The sequence below is a fragment of the Hypanus sabinus genome, chromosome 26 (assembly GCF_030144855.1).
Source record: "Hypanus sabinus isolate sHypSab1 chromosome 26, sHypSab1.hap1, whole genome shotgun sequence".
Classification (NCBI taxonomy): Eukaryota; Metazoa; Chordata; class Chondrichthyes; order Myliobatiformes; family Dasyatidae; genus Hypanus; species Hypanus sabinus.
This window is the reverse complement of record NC_082731.1, coordinates 18,065,247-18,083,475: the sequence shown is the minus strand read 5'-3', so window position 1 is coordinate 18,083,475 and position 18,229 is coordinate 18,065,247. Positions and strand designations below refer to the sequence as shown.

Below are 18,229 nucleotides of genomic sequence, written 5' to 3'. Positions count from 1 at the left end.
GGAAATTTTTAATGGAGACTGTCTTCCACACAGGGGGGATGGGTGTGTGGAATGAAGTGCCAGAGGAGGTATAGGCAGGGACAATCACAATGTTTTTTTTGACAGGCCATGGATAACCCAGTGGAACAAAGCGATTTGAGACTAGCTAGACATTTATTGGCACAGAAAGTGGGGCTTTCTGTGCTATGTAACTGTGCACAGTAAAACTGAGTCAAACAGACTGAGGTCCTGACTTTATTCAGCACTGCCCGTCGACATCACCGTCTTCATCTCAGTTCTTTCCCCACCTTTGCCTAGAAACGGCACGCTCACGAGACTGCTGCCTCCTCAATAAGCAGGAACATTTATTGTACAAGAGGGGTGGAGTGAGACTCGAGATGCAGAGTCATGACACACACCAGCTCCCCAACACCCAGCACAACCCAGATCTCACCTCCCAGCGGTCATGTGAAACCTCAGGGACAACACCTTCCCCTCCAGGATGACAGCAACCCCCACCATCACCACCCTATTTTGCTTGTCATAAGCTAGGCCCAGTACAGGCCTCAGCGATGGTCAGCTTGAAGGTGAAAGAGAGAGGGTTCTTCCTAAGGATTGGGGGGACTTTGCAGAGAAGCTCAGCCAAAGGTCCATCCAGTGCCTGGGGGAGCATCTGGGCAGCAGAGACGTGAACACCTGTCCATCCCCACGTAATACTGTCTCTCATGTCAGCAGCTCAGGAATCAGAAGGCAGGAGCCCATGTCCAGGGTCAAGGTGCAGGGAGAGCCTGCACACCATCAGCTCACTCCTGGGTTCTGAAAGAGAGGAGAAAGGTACAAGATGAGCCCGGGAGCCTAGAGTCTGGGTCGTCCATCATGGAAAGTGACCACCTTCATACTGTGATGTACTGAGTGGCTGGAGTACAATCTAGGTGTTTCCACAACGCTCTCAGTGATAGCGAATGCAACTTTTCCACCTTATCTAGGCACCTCATGGTTTTTATAAGCTGCAATGTTACCCCTCAGCCTCCTTCACTCCAGGGAAAACAGTCCCAGCCTGTCCAGACTCGCCTCATAACTTAAGCCCCACAATCCCAGCAAAGTTTTTGTGAACCTTTACTACACCCTCCAGCTTAATCACATTTCCGATAGCTGGGCGCCCAGAACTGTAGACAGTGCCCCAGGTGCGGTCTCACCAGAGACTTATGCAGTTGTATTGCGATGTCCCAGTTCCTGCACTCATAGCTGTGAACGCAGGCCAGCGTCCTCCAACCACCCTGTCTACGTACCTGTGATGCAACTATAAATCCATCCTGTCTGTTCACACGTGACGACAACAACTTGTCACATTCAGGGAACCACATTCAAAGATAATATCAAAGTACAGATATACAACCCTGAGAATCTTTCTCCTGCGAGCATAGTCAGCAAACCTATCGAGTAGTAACTAACAGGATCAATGAAAGATCAACCGGAGTGCAGATGACAACAAACTCTGCAAATGAAAATGTAAATAAATAACGAGACATAAGAGATAGGTTCCTTGAAAGTGAGATTTATTGGTTGTGGGAACATCTCAGTGATGGGGCAAGTGGGTGTAGTTATCCCCTTTTGTTCAAGAGCCTGATGGTTGAGGGGTAGTAACTCCTCCGGAACCTGGAGGGGCGAGTGCTGGGGATCTTGTACCTTCTACCTGACGGCAGCAGTGAGAGGAGAGCATGGCCTGGGTGGTGGGGGTTTCTGATGATGGTTGCTGCTTTCCTATGACATTGTTTCATGTAGATGTGCTCAATGGTTGGGAGGGTTTTACCTGAGATGGACTGGGCCAAATCCATTGGTGTTTCCATACCACACTCTCCGCTACACACCTATAGTAAGTACCTGTCACCCCAAGTCTCTCTGTTCTATAACCCCTGCCAGCCAGTAGGCAAATTCTGTCCTGGTTTAACTGCTGTGAAAATGATAACCTCTCACCTCCATGTTCCTTGTACTGAATATGAAATCAGTACATTGGTTCATTATTGTCACATAAACCAAGGCACAGTGAAAAACTGGTTCTGCACGGCCCCCAAGCTAATCATTTTACCACATCTGTGCACCAAGGTTGTACAAGGGGAAAGCTCTAACAGTGCAGAATAAAGTGTTACAGTTAGAGAAACTGCAGTGCAGGCAAACAATTAGATGCAAGAGTCATGACAAGGTCAAGTCAATTTTATCGTACTAGGGGACGTTTCAATAGCTTTTATGGGTGGGGTAGAAAACGTCCTTGAACCTATTTGGGATTTTGTATCTTCTGTCCAGTGGAAGCAGGAGGACGGGCCAATATCGGGGATGGGTGGGGGTGCTCTGATTATGTTGGCTGTTTTCTCACCATAAATGTTAACCTCTCATTACCATGTCCCTTGTACTAAAAGAATGTCCTGATGTAGAAAGTGAGACTGTCACATTAGAGCCGACACCTCCCAAGACAACAGATGTATGGGTGTGTATGTGCGTGTCCTTTCAGCAAAACCAACCCTTTCTGATCCACCGTAACCCTCCTCACCTACCGCTTGCCACTTCTGTCATGGCCAAATTAGGCACATCCACCAATCCTAATAAGCTGCGGAACATTACAAGGTAGAAAACCCTGGTTTATCACCACAGGCAAGGTTGGAGATAAGGCAATCATTAAATATGTGGGTCATTTACAAGCTCAGCTCAATAATTCTACCTGAGAACTCCCTTACTGAAGAAAAGATACTGGTTTTGGAGGCGGTTCACCTGGTGAGATCGAGTTGCCTGCTGGAGTTCAAAAGAATGAGAAGGGATCTTACAGAAACAGTTGTATGAAAAAGTTTGTGCACCATTTGCAATTACCTGTTTTTCTGCATTAATTGCTCATAAAGTGTGGTCTGATCTTCATCTAAGTTAAAATAATAGACTTTACAAACAACTTGCCTAAACTAGTAACACAAGAACTATTGTACTTTTCATGTCTTTATTGAACACATTGTTTAATCATTCACAGTCCAGGCTGAAAAAAGTACGTGAACCTCTGTATTTCATAACTGGTAGAATCTCCTTTAGCAGCAATAACCCCCACCAAACGTTTCCTGTAGCTGCCGATCAGACTTGCACAACAGCGAGGAGGAATGTTAGACCATTCCTCCATCAAAACTGTTTCAGTTCATCAGTATTTCTGGGACACCTTGCATGAACAGCCCTCTTCAGGTCATGCCACATCTCAATTGGACTGTGACTTGGCCATTCCAAAACACAAATTTTCATCTTTTTAAACCATTCTGTTACTGATTTACTCTCGTGTTTCAGATCATTGTCTTGTCGCATCATCCAACTTCCATTAAGCTTCAGGTGACGGACTGCTACCCCGACATTCTCCTGTAAAGTGTCTTGATACAATTTTGAATTCATTATTCCCTCAATGATTGCGAGATATGCAGGCCCCGAGGCAGCAAATCAGCCCCAAACCATGATGCTCCTTCCATCATGTCTCCCAGCTGGGATGGGGTATTGGTGTTGGTGTACAGTGCTCTTTTTTCCCTTCAAACATAGAAGTATGCATTTCTGCCAAAAGGTTCAACTTCTGTCACATCTATCCACAGAAAATTGACCCAGAAGCATTGTGGATCATCCAGGTGGTCTTTTGCAAACTTGAGACGTGCCGCAGTGTTTTTTTTTTAAAAGACAGCTGTGGTGTCCTTCCATGAACATCATTCTTGTTCAGTGAACACACTGAACCGGGACTTTTAGCAAGGTCGAGAGATTTCTGCTGGTCTTTTGCTGATACCATTGGATTCTTTTCACCTCCCTCAGTATTGCATGTTGTGCTCTCGGTGTGATCTTCGCAGGATGCCCTCCCCTGGGGAGAGTAGCAACAGTACTGAATTTCCTCCATTTGTAGAGAATTTCTCTTACTGTTGACTGATGAGGGCACCTCCACGATCCACAATCACACTTCCAGTCTCATCTCATTGATTGGAACACCGGACTCCAAAATAGCTGTCGTAGAAGGCATTACCCCACAGCTTCACGTACACCTTTGAACCTAGACTGTGATTGTTTAAACAATGTACTCAGTACTGATGACAAGTACAATTGTTTGTGTGCTGTTAGTTCAGGCAGATTGTGTTTGTCTATTATTGTGACTTAGATGAAGATCAGATCCGTTTATGAGTAATTAACGCAGAAAACCAGGTTAAGTGCAAAGGGTTCACAAACTCACTCCTGCAACTGTAAGACTACAAAAGAGAGAGATAGGACATTTGCCTTTATAGACCAAACTAACCCTGACCTCCTACATACCCCAGTCCCACTCTTAACCCAGCGTCTCCCCCCAACACCCGGTCCCTCCCTAACCGACTCCCCAGCCCGGTGCGAGAGAAAGACTCACCGGCAGCCCATCCGGGGGGGGCACGGCTGGGGGGCCAAGGTGCTCGAGCAGAGTGGGGATCAGTGTGTTGTGCTTGGTCCTCTGGTAGAGTCGCAGGGGTCTCTGGGCAGTGGCAGTGGGGGGTGGTGGGGAAGGAGAGAGGAAGTCAGTGTGTGTCAAGATCAGTACCATATCCAGCTGTAACAGAGACCTCAGGGCACAAAGAGGGTGGGGGGAATGAGAAGAGCCATTCAACCCCTCTATCCTATCCTACCATTCAATACCTCCAGATCTTTGAACTGTCCCCGATCTTGTATCCCTTTCTACTCAGGTCCCAATCTACAGTCCCCCAAGTTCTCACTGATTTTTCACTTCCTCTTTAAATAGCCTCGCAGACTCCATGGGAGAGAATATTCCAGGAATTCATCACCCCTCTGAGAGAAGGTAACCTCTGTTTTAGTGAATGCCTCATGAGGGAGTGAAATCACTCACGTCCTCAGCGTCCTAGTCCCTCACCTGATTCCATGCCCACCATCCGTCAGCCCCTTGTCCCACCCCCTCCCACAACTGTCCATCATCCCCTCCCCATCTGGCTCTTCTCCCACTTCCTCCCTCCACCACCTGTCCTTCATCCCTTCTCCAATCTGGCTCCGCAGCCTCTTGTCCAAGATCCCTCCAAACTGCTGCAGACTTATCAACCCGTCCCCTTCCCTCCCATTCCCAACTCGAATCGTTGACCCACACCTCCTGCCTCCACAGGTGCCGAGTTCTTCCATGCATTACGTCTCCGAGTTGAATCACCTCAGCACTCTCTACGGGGAGGGGGTCGATCAGCAAAACACACACCTCCCCCTCCCCACTGCTGACTCCTCCAGAAGCCCCCCCCCCCCCCCGCTAAAGCAGCAACCCTAACTCAGATCAGCTGTAATACAACTCCAACTGAGGTTAGTTAGACCACGCTGTGTGCTATCCCGGTCACCACAGTCCAGCCCTGGAGAGGGGGTCCCAAGGACACCGGACGGCTCCAGTTACAGGGAGAGGCTGGGCAGGCCGGGACTGTTTGCCCTGGAACAGCGGAGGCTGACGACGGACCCGATAGACGAGGCATAGAGTGGAGAGATGGTGAGAAAGGTTTCCCCGTGGCATAGGTATCGCAGGACACAGCTTTGGGACGAGGGGTGGGAGGTGTAGGGGGATTGTTTGCAGTGGGTGGGAGCTGGAGGAGGGGGACGTGCTGCCCAAGGAGGTGATGGAAGCAGACTCTCACAAAGTTGAGGAAGCAGCTGAACAAAATCTCGCATCTCCAGGGTGTGGAAGGCTAGGGGGCCCACGTGCTAGTAAACGGGATCAGCTTCTGGGATCATGGACCCAATGGCCACTTTCTCTGCTCTACACTCCGGTGAGCTTTTCTTCGAGTAATCGGCCAGTGGCTCTGTCCTCCCCCCCACTCCCCTGCCACCAATGAAAGTCACAACCCCAACCCCAGTCCCAAACCTGCAGCCCCTCCTTATGTACCAAAACAGCCCTGCCAGGCAACCACTGGGGGGTATCTTGGCTGATGGAAGTTCTCCCTCCCTCCCCTGCCCTACCCCTCCCTAATGGAAGTTCTCCTCTCCCCATCCTACCCCTCCCTAATGGAAATTCTCCCTCCCTCCCCTGCCCTACCCCTCCCTAATGGAAATTCTCCCTCCCTCCCCTGCCCTACCCCTCCCTAATGGAAATTCTCCCTCCCTCCCCTACCCCTCCCTAATGGAAGTTCTCCCTCCCTCCCCTGCCCTACCCCTCCCTAATGGAAGTTCTCCCTCCCTCCCCATCCTACCCCTCCCTAATGGAAATTCTCCCTCCCTCCCCTGCCCTACCCCTCCCTAATGGAAGTTCTCCCTCCCTCCCCATCCTACCCCTCCCTAATGGAAGTTCTTCCGCCCTCCCCTGCCCTACCCCTCCCTAATGGAAGTTCTTCCTCCCTCCCCATCCTACCCCTCCCTAATGGAAGTTCTTCCGCCCTCCCCTGCCCTACCCCTCCCTAATGGAAGTTCTCCCTCCCTCCCCTGCCCTACCCCTCCCTAATGGAAGTTCTTCCGCCCTAACCTTTCATCTCATCTCCTTCCCCCTCAATGTCTTTGCTTCTATCGATGGAAAATTTCTCGGTGTCAACCCCCTCTGCCCTCCCCCCAATGCCTCCTTTCTTCTATGAAATCACGGCTGGGCTGATCTCTCTCTTTCCCCTTCCCACCTCTGCAACCCCAAAAGCCACGTCCCCTCTACGAGTCTGAGGTCAGTCTGCTCTCCCCCCGGTGTTTACAGGTCCTTGTGGCCCACACAGTCTGTGTGGACCACCCCATCATCTGCACCCCACCCCAACATTCCTACATTCTCTCTCTCACCCACACACTGGCAACTCCCAGCAGATTCAGCCACTGACACATTTGTCTCGGGACATGGGAAGGACTGAGCTAATCAATCTCCCTCTCCCTCTCTCTCTCACCCCCCCACGCCCACACCAGAGGTGGGGATTGAACCCGGATCTCCAGCATCGTCTAGCGTGCCTCTAACCGCGCTCCGAGCATGGCTGGACACAGCCCACTGACCTCAGCACGGAGACCCACTGGCAGGAAGCCCCACTGCACTGACCTCCAGCACCCTGGCAGATCAGTGGGACTCCCCTGCTGCCCCCCCAGGGTTCTCCTCGCAGCCCTGCTCTACTCTCACCATAGGGTCAGGATGATTGGGGGGGTGGGGGGTGGGGGTGGTAAACAAACCCCTCACCTTGCCCCGGAGGGAGGTGGTGAGCAGATCACTGTCCTCATCCTCGGAGTCCGAGACCACTTCCATCTTCTTGCAGCTCTCCTCCTCTTCTGGCCCTGCGGGGAGGGGCATAAACAGGTCATGACTGGGAGTTGTCTCCCCTCTGCCTTCCCCCACCGTCTCCTTCCCTCTCGGAGATCACAGCCAGGCCGATCTTTCCCCTTCCCCTCCCCATCTACCCTCCAGAGGCCAAGGTCAGTTCGATCTCCCCCCTCTATCCTCACCCACCACTTCTCCACTACAGGTGCACAGCTGGTCTCATCTCCCCCATCCTGTCTCTCCCAGATTCCAAACCCCTTCCTCCCCTAGTTCTCTGTCATATTCCACCACGCACCCCTGCAAAAGTTCAGTTACCTGACACCCCCAGTTCTCTGGGGGAGAGAAATTCTCGAGATTATCTGCCCCCCCCCCCAGTGAATCCTTCCCCACCTCCAACAACCAGATGCCCCCTCATGCTCTGAGTGTGCCCCCCTCCAGTTCTGAACTCGCCCTGCCCTCAGGGAAAAGAACATTCTGTCAGCCTCTCCCCATCACCCTCAGGATCTCACACCTGTCACAGTGAGATTGTGTCTCATTCCCGGAGCTCCTGCATACCGCTCCAGCCCACCCAACCCATCCAGGAGCCACTGCGCCACTGTCTGCGTGGGGGGTGGTCATTACCTCTGAACTCGGTGTCTGGCTCGTCCCCGATCTCCGGTACATCTAGCCGGCTCAGACATCCGCATCCCGACTCTTTGTTCCTGCACCAGACAGTGATGGGTCAGTCCGAGCAGGAGAGACAAGGGTGGGGTTCACGCCTCTGGGGGAGGGGGTGATTCAGGCACAGAAGCCTGAGGTGGGGAGTTCAAGGTGGGGTTCATGCCTCTGGGGGAGGGGGTGATTCAGGCACAGAAGCCTGAGGTGGGGAGATCAGGGTGGGGTTCATGCCTCTGGGGGAGGGGGTGATTCAGGCACAGAAGCCTGAGGTGGGGAGATCAAGGTGGGGTTCATGCCTCTGGGGGAGGGGGTGATTCAGATACAGAAGCCTGAGGTGGGGAGATCAGGGTGGGGTTCATGCCTCTGGGGGAGGGGGTGATTCAGGCACAGAAGCCTGAGGTGGGGAGATCAGGGTGGGGTTCACACCTCTGGGGGAGGGGGTGATTCAGGTACAGAAGCCTGAGGTGGGGAGTTCAGGGTGGGGTTCATGTTTCTGGGGGAGGGGATGATTCAGGCACAGAAGCCTGAGGTGGGGAGACTAGGGTGGGGTTCACACCTCTGGGGGAGGGGGTGATTCAGGTACAGAAGCCTGAGGTGGGGAGTTCAGGGTGGGGTTCATGCCTCTGGGGGAGGGGGTGATTCAGGCACAGAAGCCTGAGGTGGGGAGTTCAGGGTGGGGTTCATGCCTCTGGGGGAGGGGGTGATTCAGGCACAGAAGCCTGAGGTGGGGAGATCAGGGTGGGGTTCACACCTCTGGGGGAGGGGGTGATTCAGGTACAGAAGCCTGAGGTGGGGAGTTCAGGGTGGGGTTCATGTTTCTGGGGGAGGGGATGATTCAGGCACAGAAGCCTGAGGTGGGGAGACTAGGGTGGGGTTCACACCTCTGGGGGAGGGGGTGATTCAGGTACAGAAGCCTGAGGTGGGGAGTTCAGGGTGGGGTTCATGCCTCTGGGGGAGGGGGTGATTCAGGCACAGAAGCCTGAGGTGGGGAGATCAGGGTGAGGTTCACACCTCTGGGGGAGGGGGTGATTCAGGTACAGAAGCCTGAGGTGGGGAGTTCAGGGTGGGGTTCATGCCTCTGGGGGAGGGGGTGATTCAGGCACAGAAGCCTGAGGTGGGGAGATCAGGGTGGGGTTCACACCTCTGGGGGAGGGGGTGATTCAGGCACAGAAGCCTGAGGTGGGGAGATCAGGGTGGGGTTCATGCCTCTGGGGGAGGGGGTGATTCAGGCACAGAAGCCTGAGGTGGGGAGATCAGGGTGGGGTTCATGTTTCTGGGGGAGGGGGTGATTCAGGCACAGAAGCCTGAGGTGGGGAGATCAGGGTGGGGTTCATGCCTCTGGGGGAGGGGGTGATTCAGGCACAGAAGCCTGAGGTGGGGAGATCAGGGTGGGGTTCACACCTCTGGGGGAGGGGGTGATTCAGGTACAGAAGCCTGAGGTGGGGAGTTCAGGGTGGGGTTCATGTTTCTGGGGGAGGGGGTGATTCAGGCACAGAAGCCTGAGGTGGGGAGATCAGGGTGGGGTTCATGTTTCTGGGGGAGGGGGTGATTCAGGTACAGAAGCCTGAGGTGGGGAGACTAGGGTGGGGTTCATGCCTCTAGGGGAGGAGGTGATTCAGACCCACACTCAGTGTTTTCGTAATACCGCCGAATTTCTGAGTGTCCATGAACAGCCTCACTACTTTGCACTATTCTCCTTATTGTAATTTTAATATCTTTCACTGCTCCTGCAAAACAACAAATTTCACGACACGCATTAGCACTGACATAGAGAGGATGGGGGGTGGGGGGGGGCAGTATGAGAGTCGGGAAGTCACATTGCAGCTGAATAAAGCACTGGCTCGCCTGCACTTGGTACGTTGTGTACAGCTGTGTTGGCCTCGTTACAGCGAAGGTGTGGAGAGGGTGCAGAAGAGGTTCCCCAGGGTGCTGCCTGGACTCGAAGGGACGAGCTATAAGGTTTGTTTTCTGGAGCGGTGGACGCCTGAAAGAGATTTATCTGATTACGAGAGGCCAGACAGGGTAGAGGGTCCGCCTTTCTCCCCAAGGTCGAAATGTCGAATACGAGGGGCAGAGGTGGGAGCCGAGAGCCGGGTGGAGTGGCCGAGAAGGCGGGAGGCACACTTGGGGTATCGAGTTTGAGAATCGTGTTGCAGCTGTATCGAAACCCTTCTTAGGCCACACTTGGACTGGATAAAACCCCAACCGGGGGCTCGACGTGGGAATGATGATTTACACTCCACCTCCCCCCCCCACTTCACCATCTCAAAACAAGGGTTCTGGACAGAGATGGGGAAAAGTTCCTTGTCTTTACCTTGGGGGAGGGGGTTGTGGGGAGCAGAATCCCTGGAATTCTCTCTCTCTCTCCCTCCCCCCCCCCCCCAACCCCAAGGAAAGTCACGTTGGTGAGTTCTGGACATGGAGGGGAATTGGGGAGAGAAGTTCAGCTTGGGAACGTCCCCTCAGCCTTTCATGTCTGCAACAACAGTCACACTGCTCAATTCTTTCTTGCACCTGATCCGAAGCCCACTATTCCATGAGCCTGTCTAAAAGCCCTGCATCTGCCCCCACCATGGTCCCTGGCACCCACTGCTCTCTGTCTAAACTTTCCCCCTCCCTCCTTAAACCCATGACCCACAGTATTTAGCATTTCCACCCTGGGGGAAAGACTGTCTACCCCTGGGTGCCTCGTCGTTTTACGCCGAGTGGTCTAGGACACCGTATTTGTGCTCCAGGCGAGGGTTCAAATCCCAGCACAGCCGGAGGTTTACTTTCCTGTGGACAGGACAGAAGTATGGCAGCCAGTGCAATGCTTTCACTGCGCCGGCTGTAAGATCGGGGTTCATCCCCAGCATTTCCCGTACAGTTTGATCTTTCTCTCGTTTCCTCCACACATCTGGTTTTCTCCCACGTTCCAGGCTGAAGTTAGCGAGTTGTGGGCCTGCTGCGCTGGCACTGGAAGCATGGCAAAGGTCTGCCCAGTGCAATTCCCTCTGATATAATTTGACACAAGTTGACACATTTCACTGTATATTTCCAGGTACATCAGACAAAGAAAGCTAATCTTTAGATATCCGGTCAGGTCAGGTATCCCCCTCAGCCTCTGGTGCGCCGGGAAAACACGTCCCCTCCAATCCGGGTGAAACTCCCCTGCACCTTGCTGCGATGGCGAGACCAGAACTGCTTGTCGCTCTCCAAGTTTGACAACTGCAGCATGACTTCCTGATTCCTACACTCAAGGACCCAGCTGAGGAGACAGGCATTCCATAATCCCTCTTCACAACTCCATCTACTTTCTGTGGACTCGGTGCCTTAAGGACCCTGCCGTTTACTGCATACTTTCCTCTTTCGCCCCCAAAGTGCACCTCCTCACACTCATCCAGATTAAACTCCTGACTCTCATTCCAACAGATGGGGACGAGCAGGTTGCAAGTCTCCAGGGCAGGAAAACGGGGCAGAGGGTTGGACCATCAGCTGAGGTGCAACACAGATAGCAGGACATGTGGGCCGAACGGCCTCAGATTTTTTTTTGTTGGGATGTTTACAATACGAACATTGCCAGCCAGTTTGCAAAGTCTGGAGAAGTGAACGAGTTCCCGATCCCAGGGAATGTTGTTGGACAGGGACACGGTTCCCTGAAGGCGGTGACACAGATGGGTGATGAAGGCGTTTGGCACACTGGCCTTCAGCGGTCAGGCACGGAGTGCAGGAGATGGGACCGATGAGAGCTCAGTCACAGTACTGCACACAGTTCCTGGTCTCCCTGCTGGAGGAAGGATGGCAGAAGAGGTTAATAAGGACGTTGCCAGGAATGGAGAGGCTGAACAGACTGGGACTGGGACTGTTTTCCCTGGAGTGGAGGAGGCTGACAGCTGATCTTACAGAGGTTAATAAAATCATCAGGGGTGAGGTAAGATGGACGGCCACTGTGTTTTCCTCCAGGATAGGAGGGTCCAGAGCAAGAGGGGTTTAAAGTGAATTAAAAGGGGATTTGACGGGCAAGTTTTTCACACGGAGGATGTGGGAGAGGTGGGGACAGTTATAACCTTTAGACAAGTACATAGACAGCAAGGGTTGACAGGGATGTGGGCCAAATGCAGGCTCGGGTAGGTATAGGGCCTGTGTGACTCTGTGACACCAGTCACCCTCTCTGTGCGTTTGGGAGTGGGGGAAGGAACTCACTCTTTCTTTGTGGCCCGTGGGTACTGTCTCCGGCTGGGAGGGGGCAAGGCAGACCGGCCCCTCCGCCCCCTCAGCGATCTCCTACTCTTCATCTTCTTGCCTGGTGTCCGCCGGCAGGGCATCTGCGGTCGTGGGAGGTGGCCATCTACCACTCCCCCTCCTGCCTCCACCTCACCTCCCTCTGGGCTGTCGGCTCCCTTCCCAGGCGGGCTGGGATCCAACACAAGGGGGGTTCCTGGAAGGGGAATGAACAGGTGTGAGGGTAAACCTGATTAACTCCACTGTCCTGGGGAGATTCATGCTCCCCTCCCCATGCTCCCGAGCCCCAGACACAGACCCATAGCCCTGGCGGGACATTGAGAGGGAACTGGCTGACTGGGCTACACAAAATCAACCTGTCAGCATCGACCCTCATCAACTTTTCTCGATGCACCATCAATTCTATCGGGAGGCATGAGAGCCAGGTGCGACAGCAAACACTCTGCCCATGGCTGCAAGGAACTGCAGAGAGCTGAGACACAGCCGAGCGCACCGTGGAAACCAGCTGCCCCTCCACGGGCTGTCTACACTTCTCAGTGCCTCGATAAAGCTGGCAGGGTAATCAAAGACCCCCCTCGGTCCCATCGGGCAGAAAGAAAGCACGTACCGGCAGGATCAACGGCAGCTTCATCCCACTGTTGGAACACAATTAAATTGCTCCACAGTAGGACGAGTTGGATCTTGGCCTCTCAATCCACCTCATTATCATCTTACACCTTATCGTTTACCCCGTAAGTTTTTACACTTTATTCTGCATCGTCTTACCTTGCTCTACCTCGCTGCAGTGTTTAATCATCTGATCTGTGTGAACAGTGTGCAAGACAAGCTTTTCTCTCTCTCAGTACACGTGACCGTTACAAACCAATGAGATCTCGGAGGTCGGCAGATCAGAGGCCAGCCCCCCCCCACCCCCCGGTGTTGGAACACCCGCCGTCTCACAGTCAGACCTTCCCACTACACTCCACGGACCCCCCCCCCCCCCGGTGTTGGAACACCCGCCTGCCTCACAGACCTTCCCACTACACTCCACTGTCCCCCCCCCCCAGTGTTGGAACACCCTTGCGTCTCACAGTCAGACCTTCCCACTACACTCCATGGCGCCCCACCCACCCAGTATTGGAACACCCACCCATCTCACAGTCAGACCTTCCCACTACACTCCACGGACCACCCCCCCGGTGATGGAACACCCACCCATCTCACAGTCAGACCTTCGCACTACACTCCACGGACCACCCCCCCGGTGTTGGAACACCCGTCCGTCTCACAGTCAGACCTTCCCACTACACTCCATGGCCCCCCCCCCCCCGGTGTTGGAACACACACCCGTCTCACAGTCAGACCTTCCCACTACACTCCATGGCCCCCCACCCACCCAGTATTGGAACACCCGCACATCTCACAGTCAGACCTTCCCACTACACTCCACGGACCACCCACCCATCTCACAGTCAGACCTTCGCACTACACTCCACGGACCACCCCCCTGGTGTTGGAACACCCGTCCGTCTCACAGTCAGACCTTCCCACTACACTCCATGGCCCCCCCCCCGGTGTTGGAACACCCACCCGTCTCACAGTCAGACCTTCCCACTACACTCCACAGCTACACCCCCCCAGTGATGGAACACCCACCCGTCTCACAGTCAGACATTCCCACTACACTCCACGGCCCCCCACCCGGTGTTGGAACACCTGCCCGTCTCACAGTCAGACCTTCCCACTACACTCCACGGACCACCCCCCCCAGTGATGGAACACCCACCCGTCTCACAGTCAGACCTTCCCACTACACTCCAAGGACCACTCCCCCGGTGATGGAATACCCACCCATCTCACAGTCAGACCTTCCCACTACACTCCACGGCCCCCCCCCACCCGGTGTTGGAACACCCGCCCATCTTACAGTCAGACCTTCCCACTACACTCCACGGCCCCCCACCCGGTGTTGGAACACCTGCCCGTCTCACAGTCAGACTTTCGCACTACACTCCACGGACCACCCCCCCAGTGATGGAACACCCACCCGTCTCACAGTCAGACCTTCCCACTACACACCACGGCCCCCCCCCCCGGTGTTGGAACACCCATCCGTCTCACAGTCAGACCTTCCCACTACACTCCATGGCCCCCCACCTGGTGTTGGAACACCCGCCCGTCTCACAGTCAGACCTTCCCACTACACACCACGGACCACCCCCCCGGTGATGGAACACCCACCCGTCTCACAGTCAGACCTTCCCACTACACTCCACGGACCACCCCCCCGGTGATGGAACACCCACACGTCTCACAGTCAGACCTTCCCACTACACTCCACCCCCCCCCCCCACTGGTGTTGGAACACCCACCTGTCTCACAGTCAGACCTTCCCACTACACTCCACGGACCACCCCCCCGGTGATGGAACACCCACCCGTCTCACAGTCAGACCTTCCCACTACACTCCACGGCCCCCCCCAGTGATGGAACACTCGCCCGTCTCACAGTCAGACCTTCCCACTACACTCCACGGCCCCCCCTAGTGTTGGAACACCCACCCGTCTCACAGTCAGACCTTCCCACTACACTCCACGGCCCCCCCCAGTGTTGGACCACCCGTCCGTCTCACAGTCAGACCTTCCCACTAGACTCCACAGCCCCCCCCCAGTGATGGAACACCCATCCGTCTCATAGTCAGACCTTCCCACTACTCTCCAGTGCCCCCTCCTGGTGTTGGAACACCCGCCCGTCTCACAGTCAGACCTTCCCACTACACTCCACGGCCCCCCCCCGTTGATGGAACACGCGCCCGTCTCACAGTCAGACCTTCCCACAACACTCCAAGGCTCCCCCCGGTGTTGGAACACCCTCCCGTCTCACAGTCAGACCTTCCCACTACACAGCCCCCCCCCCCCCCCCCGGTGTTGGAACACCCGTCCGTCTCACAGTCAGACCTTCCCACTACACTCCACGGCCCCCCACCCACCCAGTATTGGAACACCCGCCCATCTCACAGTCAGACCTTCCCACTACACTCCACGGACCACCCCCCCGGTGATGGAACACCCGTCCGTCTCATAGTCAGACCTTCCCACTGTACTCCACGGCCCCCCCAGTGATGGAACACCCGTCCGTCTCACAGTCAGACCTTCCCACTACACTCCACGGCCCCCCCCAGTCATGGAACACCCGTCCGTCTCATAGTCAGACCTTCCCACTACACTCCACGGTCCCCCCCCCCCCCCCGGTGTTGGAACACCCACCCATCTCACAGTCAGACCTTCCCACTACACTCGACGGTCCCCCCCCCCCCCCCCCGGTGTTGGAACACCCACCCATCTCACAGTCAGACCTTCCCACTACACACCACGGCCCCCCACCCCCGGTGTTGGAACACCCGCCCGTCTCACAGTCAGACCTTCCCACTACACTCCACGGCCACCACCCCGGTGTTGGAACACCCACCCGTCTCACAGTCAGACCTTCCCACTACACTCCACGGCCACCCCCCGGTGTTGGAACACCCACCCGTCTCACAGTCAGACCTTCCCACTACACTCCACGGCCCCCCCCAGTGTTGGAACACCCGTCCGTCTCACAATCAGACCTTCCCACTACACTCCACGGCCCCCCACCCGGTGTTGGAACACCCGCCCGTCTTACAGTCAGACCTTCCCACTACACTCCACGGCCCCCCACCCGGTGTTGGAACACATGCCTGTCTCACAGTCAGACCTTCCCACTACACTCCACGGACCACCCCCCCGGTGATGGAACACCCGTCTGTCTCACAGACCTTCCCACTACACTCCACGGAACACCCGTCCATCTCATAGTCAGACCTTCCCACTACACTCCACGGCCCCCCACCCACCCAGTATTGGAACACCCGCCCATCTCACAGTCTGACCTTCCCACTACACTCCACGGACCACCCCCCCAGTGATGGAACACCCACCCGTCTCACAGTCAGACCTTCCCACTACACTCCGCGGTCCCCCCCCCCCCCCGGTGTTGGAACACACGCCCGTCTCACAGTCAGACCTTCCCACTACACTCCACGGCCCCCCCCCAGTGATGGAACACTCGCCCGTCTCACAGTCAGACCTTCCCACTACACTCCACGGCCCCCCCCAGTGTTGGAACACCCACCCGTCTCACAGTCAGACCTTCCCACTACACTCCACGGACCACCCCCCCGGTGATGGAACACCCACCCATCTCACAGTCAGACCTTCCCACTACACTCCACGGCCCCCCCCAGTGATGGAAAACGCGTCCATCTCATAGTCAGACCTTCCCACTACACTCCACAGCCCCCTCCTGGTATTGGAATACCCGCCCGCCTCACAGACCTTCCCACTACACTCCACTGTCCCCCCCCCAGTGTTGGAACACCCGTCCGTCTCACAGTCAGACCTTCCCACTACACTCCACGGACCCCCCCCCCCCCAGTGTTGGAACACCCGCCCGCCTCACAGATCTTCCCACTACACTCCAAGGCTCCCCCCGGTGTTGGAACACCCTCCCGTCTCACAGTCAGACCTTCCCACTACACACCACGGCCCCCCCCCCGGTGTTGGAACACCCGTCCGTCTCACAGTCAGACCTTCCCACTACACTCCACGGCCCCCCACCCGGTGTTGGAACACCCGCCCGTCTTACAGTCAGACCTTCCCATTACACTCCACGGCCCCCCACCCGGTGTTGGAACACATGCCCGTCTCACAGTCAGACCTTCCCACTACATTCCACGGACCACCCCCCCGGTGATGGAACACCCGTCCGTCTCACAGTCAGACCTTCCCACTACACTCCACGGACCACCCCCCCAGTGTTGGAACACCCGCCCGTCTCACAGTCAGACCTTCCCACTACACTCCATGGCCCCCCCCGTTGATGGAACACCCGCCCGTCTCACAGTCAGACCTTCCCACAACACTCCAAGGCTCCCCCCGGTGTTGGAACACCCTCCCGTCTCACAGTCAGACCTTCCCACTACACTCCACGGCCCCCCACCCACCCAGTATTGGAACACCCGCCCATCTCACAGTCAGACCATCCCACTACACTCCAAGGCTCCCCCCGGTGTTGGAACACCCGCCCGTCTCACAGTCAGACCTTCCCACTACACTCCACGGCCCCCCACCCGGTGTTGGAACACCCGCCCGTCTTACAGTCAGACCTTCCCATTACACTCCACGGCCCCCCACCCGGTGTTGGAACACATGCCCGTCTCACAGTCAGACCTTCCCACTACATTCCACGGACCACCCCCCCGGTGATGGAACACCCGTCCGTCTCACAGTCAGACCTTCCCACTACACTCCACGGACCACCCCCCCAGTGATGGAACACCCGCCCGTCTCACAGTCAGACCTTCCCACTACACTCCATGGCCCCCCCCGTTGATGGAACACCCGCCCGTCTCACAGTCAGACCTTCCCACAACACTCCAAGGCTCCCCCCGGTGTTGGAACACCCTCCCGTCTCACAGTCAGACCTTCCCACTACACTCCACGGCCCCCCACCCACCCAGTATTGGAACACCCGCCCATCTCACAGTCAGACCATCCCACTACACTCCAAGGCTCCCCCCGGTGTTGGAACACCCGCCCGTCTCACAGTCAGACCTTCCCACAACACTCCAAGGCTCCCCCCGGTGTTGGAACACCCTCCCGTCTCACAGTCAGACCTTCCCACTACACACCACGGCCCCCCCCCCCGGTGTTGGAACACCCGCCCGTCTCACAGTCAGACCTTCCCACTACACTCCACGGCCCCCCCCCCCCCCCCCGGTGATGGAACACCCATCCGTCTCACAATCAGACCTTCCCACTAAACACCACGGACCACCCCCCCGGTGATGGAACACCCACCCGTCTCACAGTCAGACCTTCCCACTACACTCCACGGACCACCCCCCCGGTGATGGAACACCCACCCATCTCACAGTCAGACCTTCCCACTACACTCCACGGCCCCCCCCAGTGATGGAGCACCCGTCCATCTCATAGTCAGACCTTCCCACTACACTCCACAGCCCCCTCCTGGTATTGGAACACCCGCCCGCCTCACAAACCTTCCCACTACACTCCACTGTCCCCCCCCCCAGTGTTGGAACACCCGTCCGTCTCACAGTCAGACCTTCCCACTACACTCCACGGACCCGCT

The 18,229-nt window shown here is 55.9% G+C and overlaps 1 protein-coding gene across 6 annotated transcripts in view; it reads right to left on the bottom strand.

Annotated features, from left to right (window-relative positions):
* Positions 1–220: 220 nt before the first annotated feature.
* The window catches only part of LOC132381850 (TERF1-interacting nuclear factor 2-like), a 35,928-nt gene continuing 17,919 nt past the window's right edge, over positions 221–18,229 (bottom strand). The window contains exons 7-11 of one of the 6 annotated variants that reach the window (XR_009508133.1): positions 12,035–12,269; positions 9,698–9,836; positions 7,817–7,896; positions 4,373–4,474; positions 221–795 (exon numbers count right to left, since the gene is read on the bottom strand). Coding sequence is in view for 5 of the 6 variants with exons in the window: in XM_059951486.1 (XP_059807469.1) it covers positions 778–795; positions 4,373–4,474; positions 7,118–7,212; positions 7,817–7,896; positions 12,035–12,269 (530 nt within the window). In the remaining variant the exon portion in view is untranslated. Of the gene's footprint in view, positions 796–4,372; positions 4,475–7,117; positions 7,213–7,816; positions 7,897–9,697; positions 9,837–12,034; positions 12,270–18,229 lie in introns of those variants that run through there. The other 5 variants (XM_059951488.1, XM_059951486.1, XM_059951487.1 and 2 more) reach the window with 5 other exon arrangements.